We start from the raw sequence: 12,179 nt of genomic DNA on the forward strand, positions 1-12,179 counted from the left end.
CATACATAAGAAGCTGTTAGAAGACATTAACTTGGCACTGGAGTCGATCTCAACTGGATCAATCAGTGAGACTAATGCCTTAATCTACAGTACAGCAACCGTCGTCTTGGAGGAGATGGATATTAAGCCACTGCCAACAAGGCTTCAAGCCATTCCATCCTGGCAGCTGAGGCTACAAAAGAAGATCAAGGACTTGCGCAAGAAAGCTAGTAGGCTCAGTGAGAGATCTAACCACAGTTTGGAACGTCCAAAAAGGGAAGCCACAATAGAAGCTCTAGAATCTGCCAAACAGCAGCTAGTAGCACTCTCGGCACGACTGAAGCTGTACACCAAAGAGTGGGATAACAAGAAAATGAACAAACTGTTCATCAATAATCCATCTAGAGTGTATTCCCAGTTCAAAGGTGAACTGCAGAGGCCAATGTCTGAGCCTCCCCGATCTAGCACTTCAAAGTTCTGGAAGGACATCTGGGAGAAAGAGACTACTCATAACACCACTGCAAATTGGCTGAAGAGGCTTAAAGAGAGCCATCAACACACTGTGGCTCAGCAAGAACTCACCATCAGCAAAGAGGACATCAAGTGCAGAGTGCAGTGTATGAAGAACTGGGCAGCACCTGGCCATGACATGATTCAAGCCTTCTGGTTAAAGAAATTGACATCACTTCACACTAGAATGGCTAAGCAGATAGAATGCCTAATAGAACAAGGTGACCATCCAGAATGGCTGACCAAAGGACGAACTGTACTTCTGATAAAAGATCCAAAGCAGGGGCCAATTCCCAAAAACTATCGACCAATAACGTGCTTGCCCACCACTTGTTAACTGCTCTCAGGAATAGTTGCAGACAAACTGGAAGAGCACATGAGTCACTATATGACCAGTGCTCAGAAAGGAATTGGGCGCAACACCCGAGAAGCCAAACATCAGTTACTGGTGGATCGGACGGTCTGTCAAGACAGCAGGAGAAGGCAAACCAATCTTGCCATGGCTTGGATTGACTACAAAAAGGCCTATGACTCAATTTACCATAGTTGGATACTTGAGTGCCTCAGTATGTACAATGTTCACCCTGCTCTTGTGGCATTCATCAAGATGTCAATGACCAAATGGAAAACGGAACTGGAGGCTAATGGCAAAAAGCTGGCAAGTGTGAAAATTAAGCGAGGCATCTATCAAGGTGACTCCTTATCACCGCTGCTCTTCTGCATATGCCTAAACCCTCTAAGCAATACGCTGGAGGAGACTCAATATGGGTACCAGTTTAAGAGTGGCACCAAAATAAACCACCTCTTCTACATGGATGACATCAAGCTGTACGCTAACAAAGAAAGGGACATTGATTCGCTAATACACCTCACTCAGATATACATCAAGGACATTGGAATGACCTTCGGTATTGAGAAATGTGGAAGGCTAATTCTTAAGAAAGGCATTTCCATGCTCACAGATGGCCTAAAAATGCCAAATGGTACGATCAAAGATATAGAAGAAAGGTACAAGTACTTGGGGATTATGCAAAGCAACATCAACCACGAAGCCGAGGTACATCACAAAGCCATTACCGAATACAAGAAACGCCTTCGGCAGGTCTTATGGAGCCAGCTCAATGCCAAGAATCAAGTCATGGCAATAAAAACCTACGCACTGCCAGTAATAAGATATCCAGCAGACATAATAAAGTGGACTGAGGAAGCACTCAAAGAAACAGATATAGCAACTCGTAAACTGCTGATCATGCATGGAGCACTCCACCCAAAATCTGATACTACTAGATTGTATCTTGATAGGAACGATGGCGGTAGGGGACTCAAAGGTGTACAGCAGACAGTGAAAGAGGAGGAGCAAAGCATCAAAGCATATGCAGCCTCCATGGCCATTTCAGATAAGTTGCTAGTTGAATTTCAATCGGCTGCTCTAACAACGGACCTACGCCCTGATGACGAGGAAATTGACTGGCACACGAAACCTCTTCATGGTGCTTACCACCGACAAATATCTAAGGTTGGCGATCTTTACCAGACATATATGTGGCTGAACAAAGGAAACCTAACGGCCAATACAGAGTCGCTAATCATGGCAGCCCAGGAGCAAGTGCTCCCAACAAGGCAACTCCAAACGAAAATCTATCACACTAGAGACGATCCTAGATGCAGACTGTGCAAAGATGCACCTGAAACCATTCAACACATCATCAGTGGATGCAAGCAGCTAGCAGGAAACGCATACACTGAGCGGCATAATCATGTCGCAGGTGTTGTGTATAGAAGTCTATGTGATGAGTATGGCCTTAATAAACCACAACACTGGTGGGAAGCTCCTGGGAAGGTCAATGAAAATGACTGCGCTAAGATCCTCTGGGATTTCTACATCCGAACTGACAAGCATGTCCTAGCAAACCAACCAGATCTAGTGGTGGTAGACAAGGAGAACAAGAGGGATACTATAATAGATATAGCAGTACCCAATGACTACAATATAGCCAGTAAAGATAAAGAAAAGGTAGAGAAATATCTCCCTCTTGGAGAAGAGATTGAAAAATGCTGGAATGTAAGAACAACAGTAATCACAGTAGCCATTGGGGCACTGGGCGCAATAACACCAGCGCATAAAATGTGGCTTGCCCAAATACCAACAACCATCAACTCAGGTGAGTTGTAGAAAAGTGCGCTATTGGGAACAGCTACGATCTTGAGGCGAGTGCTCAAACTCCACGGTCTCTGGTAGGAGACCCGAGTTAGAGCAGAATTTACCACCCATACGGGTATCAGGGGTGAGGAAACAATTATATATATATATATATATATATATATATATATATATATATATATATATATATATATATATATATATACAGACGGTTCCCTACTTACGAACATTCGAGTTACGAACAACCCGTTCATACGAACAGGTCTGCGCGTATGTCCGCTGCTAATACCGACGGTATTACCGACGTATTAGCGGCGGAAATAGGCACTACTCAGAAGCCCAGTCCAGCATCCACCTTTCTCTGCCCAGTTCGTCGCAGCGCATAAGTGCGTGAACGTATCTCCAGTGCGTAAAGAACTTTTTTATTTTTACTGTACGTATTGTAAAGGAATTTGCCGGCCTTTACTTTATTGGTTACCCTACTAATATAGCACTGAAGCAACTTACGAACAAATTCACCTTACGAACAATCGTTCGGAACGTAACTCGTTCGTAGGTTGGGAACCGTCTGTATATATATATATATATAGACAGTACTGTTTCGGCTATTGAAGCCTCATCAGTGCAGCTCAGAGCTTAGGCAAGGGACACAAATCCCGTTACCAATGAGAGTTGACTTCCTGCTATGAAACAACTAGGTTGCCTCATAGACTTTAAGAAAGTCAATGTTCTGACACCAGAGTGCTCAAATCACAAAAGTGATGAGCTTTGCACAAAGGCTAATAGTGCCGCACCTCTCACAGAGTGCTCAACCAAACCGAAGTGAGGGAGCATATACTCATGCTACAGACAGTACTGTTTCGGCTTTTGAAGCTTCATCAGTGCAGCTCAGAGCTTAGGCAAGGGACACAAATCCCATTACCAATGAGAGTTGACTTCCTGCCATGAAACAACTAGGTTGCCTCACAGTCTATATATATATATATATATATATATATATATATATATATATATATATATATATATTATATATACAGTCAAACATGGATAACTCGAACTTCAAGGGACCGAGCAAAAGTGTTCGAATTATCAGAGCGTTCAAGTTATCAGAGCACTGTCACAAGTCCATATATTTACTTATTTATTAGTAGATACATGTACATATACAAACTATAATATAAATCAAAAGCACAAATGGCTTGTTTCAAATTAAATGCTTCTAATGTAAAGTTTAAAACGTTTTCATGAAAAAGTATAGAGATTTTTCTATCACTTGAGATTGGTTAGTTTTTTGAGGTGATGTTATTGCCAGGACGTTTTTCTGATTGACATTGACAAAACGTGATCCTTGTTGAAATGCTCAAAAGAAAAGACGTTTTTTTTCTTTTGGGATTTTACCCACGATCAATTTTGCCGTTTTTTCTTGAGGTTTATGCAGATTACCTTACTTTACCTGGGATTCGTTAAGAGCAACACTCCGAGGCAGTTCAATTAGAAGTTTTACGAGATTTTACGGTACATTCTATATCACTCACGCTTTTTTAATAGATACTTATTGAATGTACACACGTATTCTGTGTTTAGGTCAAACGATGAATAGTTTTTTGTAGCTCAGACAACGTATACGTTTAATTACAACATTTTTTAAGACGTTTTAAACATTCAACATTCCGACGTTGATTCAACACGGAATCAACGTCGGAAAACTATTCATCACGGGCTAGCCGGGTCACGCACTCAAGGATTTTCGCCACGCACATACAAAACAACATGCGATTTTTGTTTTGTATGTGCGTGGCGAAAATCCTTGTGCGCGTGACCCGGCTAGCCCGTGCTATTCATCGTATCGCAGTATAAATCAAATTTCACCAAACTTTTAGAAAAGTCGTTGACAAAAATATTTTGCCGATGGTGGTAATAACGACGCTTATGAATTACGAAAAGATGAAGTTTACCTCTATGGCTTTGAATAAAGTGATTTTCTAAAGCGATAACAACTGTTTCGGTAGCCGTTGGGCAAAAAAAAAGTTCGAATTAACAGTGTTGAGTTCGAGTTATCTATAGCAACTTATCATTACGTGGGAACGGACCAAAGGAAATGTTCGAATTAACCATGTGTTCGAGCTATCCGTGGACGAGTTATCCATGTTTGACTGTATTATACTGTTATATATATATATATATATATATATATATATATATATATATATATATATATATATATATATATATATATTCACATATATATATACATATATATATATATATAACGTATATATATTTATATATAACGTATATATATAACGTATATATATATATTAGGTATATATATTACGTATAAATATATTACGTATATATATGTTACGTATATATATATATTACGGGTATATATTACATATATAGATATATATTACATACATGTATATATATATATTACGTATATATTTATTACGTATGTATATATATATATATGTATATACGAACACATCTATAAATGTAGATAATTAAAGCTGTATTGAGTTTTTACACAACTCACTTTGTTAACTGAACATCAACTTTCTGACCATCGCTGTAGATAATCACTATGGTAACATTATTAGAAAATGTACCATTTAGCTCTACTTCATTTCCACCATTCATTTGCCCGCTAGTTGCAGAAATTGAGGTCACTTCTGGTGCCTAAATAGACCAAATCTTGCATGATACTCGGGGTCCTATATATCGCATCAGCCAAAATATGTAGAATTGAGTAAGAAACTTAGGACTTATGATAGTGTGCTAAAGTTATAGAATTCAACTGACTTTATGTTAGGTTTGAGCTCAAGTTCATACAGTTGAATGAGCATAAACATAAAATGTCAGCTTCAATTTTGTTTTTCTTGGAAAACAGTTGAAGATACTAAAATCAAAGCCCTTAGAGAGTGTTGCATGAGTGGAAACTGAAAAACATGTAAATCTTTTGACTCTATAAGTATAGATATATTATACCACTTGCTAGAAGAGATATATTGTACCAATTGCTAGTAGAAATATATTATACCACTCGCTAGTAGATATGTATTATAATACTTGTTAGTAAAGATATTTTGTACTCTTTGGTAGTAGAGATATATTGTACTACTCGCTATTAGAGATATATTGCACTACTTGCTAGTAGAGATATATTGTACCACTTGCTAGTAGAGTTATATTATACCACTTGCTAGTAGAGATATATTATACTACTTGCTAGTAGAGATATATTGTACTACTCGCTAGTAGAGATATATTATACTACTTGCTAGTAGAGATATATTATACTACTTGCTAGTAGAGATATATTGTACTACTCGCTAGTAGAGCTATATTATACCACTTGCTAGTAGAGATATATTACACTACTTGCTAGTAGAGATATATTATACTACTTGCTAGTAGAGATATATTATACCACTAGCTAGTAGAGATATATTATACCACTTGCTAGTAGAGATATATTATACTATTTGCTAGTAGAGATATATTGTACCACTTGCTAGTAGAGATATATTATACCACTTGCTAGTAGAGATATATTATACCACTCGCGAGTTGAGATATATTATACCACTTACTAGTAGAGATATATTGTACCACTTGCTAGTAGAGAAATATTGTACCACTCGCTAGAAGAGATATCTTATACCACTTGCTATTAGAGATATATTATACCACTTGCTAGTTGAGATATATTATACCACTTGCTAGTAGAGATATATTGTACTGCTCGCTAGTAGAGAAATATTGTACCACTCGCTAGAAGAGATATCTTATACCACTTGCTATTAGAGATACGTTATACCACTTGCTAGTAGAGATATGTAGCTCGTATCAACTCTGGTAAATACTTTGCCTAATTATGAGAGGCATGATCAGACTCTCAATCACTCCATTACACACTTGCCTTTAGTAACTGGTTTAGTTACAGCTTTATGTTGTTTGTGTTTCCATGAGAAATTATACAGATTTATGAATTGTTTCAAGAAAGACCATTTGAAAAGTACTTGTGAAATATTCATTCCCTGTTGGTGTAACAACCTAAAGTATGTTACAATACTTTGATAAAATGTTACATCATATTATTTTTAATATTTCACATGAATTTTTAACTTGAAGCCACTGAGGTCATATCTTTCGAAATGAGTTTAAGCAGATATTTTACACTCTACAGATGTTTAATATTTCTCAGAATCCCAGTTGGCTTTTTGGAAATTCAATTTTTAATGAGGATTTGAAAATAGTTGGAAGTTGTGTCTGAATGTCTCTGAAATGTTTCTTTTTTCAACATTAGCTGAGAAGATGGAAATGGATTAAAGCAAAAGCTGTGCTTTCTATAATTGTATAATGTTCTTAATAACATACCTTGCATTTTGGTATTATGGGTGGATCCCATTTCCCGGACACCGTCCCATTCTCATTCATAGCCCTGATACATGTTATAGTGTCATACCCCGTTTCAAAACCTAGACCGCTCTCGCAGCTGAAGGTGATTGTATCCTTATGAATGTATTGTTCCTGTTCCGGCTCGTATTTTACACCAAAAGCAGGAGGAGGGGGGAAACAAAGCGGCTGAACTGAAACATTGTGATTTGAAATGACTGTATATATTTATTATTGATAGTAGATCTAGTTGTGGCTATGGGCCATGGCTAATTGATTAATAGTGCAAAAATATATTTAAAACCGTGCAGTTATTATAGCTATTATCGCTATTACTTATGTTGTTAATTCTATTATTATCGTTGCTTATGTTGTTAACTCCTATTGTTCTGCCACCATTATTACTAATCTTACCTCATACGGGCTATTTAATAGAATCATAGAGCCGTCCATAAACACTATTTGCATGAACTGCACCGGGTATTCTTAACTTGACTCTTTTACTTAAGAGGCAATAAAATATAACCAACTATCCTAAGACTATGGTAATCGGCTAATCGCTTCGTCGACCAAAATAACAACATTCGATTTGTTTGATTACCTCAGTGTGCATTTGTGACTACTATTAGAAAAGCTTGAGGAACCAGGGTTTAACAAGTAGCAGAATTATGAAGTTTATTTGTTAAAAACTTCCCTGTTAGAACTAATATAAAAACAGAACAGTAGCATTTAAAACATCGTGTGGCAAACCGCACAAGGCACTTTTGTTTCGCATACTTGCCGACACACAGTGTGAACTTGAGAACGTCAACAAATATCAAAATACATTTCAACATATTTCAAATATGATATCAAATATGATTCAAATACGATGCGAATATAAATCAAATATTATATCAAAAAATATCAACTGTGACATTCATGGATTAAATTTTAGATTCACAAAGTAATATTAGCGAGATCTTGACATGTTTAAAAAATCAGGTCAAAATGGAAGACAATTAAAGCTTAACTTCAAAACCAGTTTGTCAGATTGCGAAATAACCATTCAACATTATGACGGACAGTCATTGGCGCCATCATACATGTAGTATTGTTTCATCGAAATTTAGGGTAAGTTTGAAAGATCTACTTGCACAAATGTTTAATAAATTTTATCAGAAAGTATTGGTAATTTTTATCATTTGCGATTGTTTTTGAGAATTTTTGAGGTGATCTGATTGTCAAGATGTTTCAAGATTAAAATTGATAAAACTTTGATTGTGTTAAAACGCTCAGATCAAGTGAAAATGTGATTATGACGTCTATAGTTACAGACTGACGGAACAAAGAAGCGTAATGCTGCAACTTGATTGCCAGAGCTGGTACCAACTATCGCAGCGATAACGGTTGACACATACATGTATTTTCTTTTGAGCGTTTTAACTGCTGAGCGTTTTGTTGAGCCTTTTAATTGCTGATGAATTTTTGTCGATTTATCCTTGAAACATCTCCACAGTCAGATCACATCAAGACAATCCCAAATGATAAAAAAGCATGAATACTCTCAAATAAAATCTCCTAAATTTTTTTAAAGTTCATTTTTAAAGGATTAGTGAGTTACACTAAACAAAATAGTGTGGAATGCTTTTGGCAAATGTTTTTTTATACACAGCAAAGTTACACTAAAACCTCTAATTGAAGCCGCCTTCATTTGACCGCCACTATGAGCGAAAGGCTATAAAATAGAAAGCCATGGCGTTCAATTAGAGGTTTTGCGGGTAATTTGTAAAAAAGGAGAAGAGGTACTGTACTTTTTTGGCCTAAGAACGTGGATGTCAGTATAGGCCTTTTCTTATTCAGAGACTAAAAAGGTAAAGGTGCAGGAAATGGCTGTAAAATATGCACCACAAAGAGAGGTTTGACAGGCAGTAGGAGATTATGGTGATTCCAAAGGTACTCGGAGCTCTTAGTAACTGACGGGCCAAGTAGTTTAGGAGCTAATAGTCTGGTTACAAGATCTTCTCTATTTGAGATCACAAGAGTAGCCAGCCATGTGCTCAAGTCAAATGGTCCAAGTCAAAAACTCAAATCAAAAACATCTCCCTAATGATGGTTAAATCGAAAAAAACGTTTTCTATGTTTCACACAAATTAGTATTTTAAATGATAGCTAAGCACATATTGGCCCATGAAATACGAATACTAAATTAGTGTATATGTTAATGCTAACAAGATATAATTATAAAATTTGAGTGTTTCCCATGAAACATAAATCAATCTTTGTCATAATTTCATTTGAAACACTTCAAATGAAGCACTCGAGTACAGATCTTTTCTGAAACACCGAGTAGAAGAAAGCAAGCTTCATTATTTCATTGCTTTGTAAAAAATTACAGTTCCATTTAAAATGCATTTTAGTTTCTTTTTGAGTGTTATTGCTCAAATTTGTTGTCTCATGCATTATCTGGTTTGAAGTTTGATGAGATACCGTTTAGTTTTTCAAACTCAAGAGACAAGTTTTTTAATCGCAATCTTACTGCTTTGGTTACAGTTGTCATTACCATCACTCTTAAGAGTGCAGTACAACTGTTACTGCTAGCTACTAGCATAGCAAGTAGTCCTGCTACTAATGATCTCTTCCACTATCACTGTGGTGACTGTTGACACCAGTACTACCACTATCATTGTGGTGACTGTTGACATCAGTACTACCACTATCACTGTGGAGACTGTTGACACCAGTACTACCACTATCACTATGGTGAGTGTTGACATCAGTACCACCACTATCATTGTGGTGACTGTTGACACCAGTACTACCACTATCACATTGGTGACTGTTGACATCAATACTACCACTATCACAGTGGTGACTGTTGACACCAGTACTACCACTATCACTGTGGTTACTGTTGACATCAGTACTACCACTATCACTGTGGTGACTGTTGACATCAGTACTACCACTATCACTGTGGTTACTGTTGACATCAGTACTACCACTATCACCGTGGTGACTGTTGACATAAAGCACTGTTGAAAAAGCATTATACTGCATGGAAAACCTTTTCACGAGGTGTACACAAAAAATTATCTCTACTATAATAAGAGCCGTGTTTGTCCGTCTGTCTGAAGCTACATTAAGAGCGCTAGAAAAAAAGATTGCACTGCATGAGAATCGAACCCGGATATTAGAGTTCCCAGTCATGCACTACCAACTGCACCACTCAGTCACATTGCTGTATCACGGAATCATTATGCACATACTTATTACACGTGATGATTTCTCACGATAGCGTACTAGTACTACATAATTGTTGTGCAGCGTGGCAGCCTGCTCAACAATTATCAAGCACTTGATGGAACCTGCCAATAAACCTGTTTACAAATAATCACACCATCTCCTTGAACAGAGTGTTTAACAAAGATCATTGTAGCAGCATCTGGTCATACGGTGTAAAAACTTACATGCAGTATACAAGGAGTCCGCGGGTTACAATAATCTCGACTTACCCTGTTTTGAGGTTATGAATGCGCCCCATGAAAATATCTAAAATAACATTTAACATAGTTCTGCCTTAGCGTTCACTTTCAACAGCTACCCAAACAATTGTGAACATGTATCTAGAGTGCAGGTGATGAATGCACTTTATTTTGCTGGTGATGGAGAAAAACAGCATCAATCCGTCACCCAGTTTTAGTGATGCACTATTTTGATTGTGTCTGCCAGTTCTTGTTCTGTCGCCTATTTAAATATTTTTAAAGTCTGTCACTTTCATTATGACTTGAAAGCGCAAGGCAGATCCTTCTAATATCAAAGCAACCAAGAAAGAGAGACCATCACCATGGAGGTGAAACTAGATATTAATAAACTTATAGAGTAACTGGCGGAATGCCACGTTGCACGAGTATTACAAATCAATTTATAAACAATGAGAAGTAATCCAGATGCTTGCCATTAGCCTCGCACATTGCCAATAGCTAATTTGAGTTAGCTAGTTATCAACGGCTCTCACTAATACATAGAATGGCGTTGCGCCATGACTGAGAGCGGCAGCATATTTTCACAAACAGCGACATATATCGCCTAAAGAATCCATCAATTTCGCATGGCTAAAGGGGGGGGGGGGGATTCAATCAAATTTTCGCTATAGATTCTTCCTTCTAATATTTTAATAGCTATAGCTGGACATACACAGATGACAAACATTTTAAAATATATATGGATTCACGATGTTCCAACTTATACCGAGATTCAAGTTGAATCACGTCTTAAGAACAGATCAACATCATAAGTAGAAGTAAAATACAGACAAGCTGTATTCCAACCATTGACTAAGACTACTAGAACAATTGCAATAGGATTTCTATACAATCAAAAAGGAGAGTAACAACAAAACTATTGTGGTACACCATTCTTATAAAAAAGGTGATTACGTAGCATTTGGTGTTGGTGCACTCTAGCAGAAGCAGGTTGCACAAAGTACAGGAATCTAAGTCTTTTCTCCATAAACAATTAGTCTATAATGCGAACACTGGTCAAGGATGTTGTTGGAGAGTTATCTCAACTATGATGGCTTTACGTCACAATTGAATTTTCACAGAGTAAAACTATTCATAGCGCAATATAATTTGATTTTTAAACCCAATCAATCAGATTAATGTCTACACGATCAGGAAGTCGCAAAAAAAATCGTTCCAAATGAAAGAACACTACCAAACCAATAGAATCAGATTGAGAAAGTTTACCAGCTATTTCTGAACTTCAGAGGAGGAAACTTGACCTGACGCAAAAATAACTTCACTAATTATAAAATTGCATCATATTTGCAAATGATCAAACCGCGGGTGACCTGAGAGCAGTGTTTTATCAAAGTGATGTAGGACATTGATCTGACGGTTAAGTCAACCAAAATTTTTTATGATTTTTACACAAATTTGTAATTTTTTAATAATATTTATGTACATATTGACCCATAAAATATAACTACTAAAGTAGTATATATGTTAATGCTAGCAAAACATAATTATAAAATTTGAGTTTTTCATGAGACATAAATAAATCTTTATCATGATTTTATTTGAAACGTATTAAAAAGTACTAAAATGAAGCTCTCTATACATTATATTATATTTATATTATTTTATAA

The 12,179-nt window shown here is 36.8% G+C and overlaps 1 protein-coding gene across 1 annotated transcript in view; it reads right to left on the bottom strand.

The window, feature by feature from the left end:
- LOC137408676 (hepatocyte growth factor receptor-like) overlaps positions 1-12,179 on the bottom strand; it is a 41,660-nt gene that overhangs the window by 23,068 nt on the left and 6,413 nt on the right. Inside the window, exons 7-8 of the mRNA XM_068095259.1 lie at positions 7,031-7,242; positions 5,187-5,329 (exon numbers count right to left, since the gene is read on the bottom strand). Coding sequence (XP_067951360.1) covers positions 5,187-5,329; positions 7,031-7,242 — 355 coding nt within the window. The remainder of the gene's footprint in view (positions 1-5,186; positions 5,330-7,030; positions 7,243-12,179) is intronic.

The sequence above is a fragment of the Watersipora subatra genome, chromosome 11 (genome assembly GCF_963576615.1).
Source record: "Watersipora subatra chromosome 11, tzWatSuba1.1, whole genome shotgun sequence".
Lineage (NCBI taxonomy): Eukaryota > Metazoa > Bryozoa > Gymnolaemata > Cheilostomatida > Watersiporidae > Watersipora > Watersipora subatra.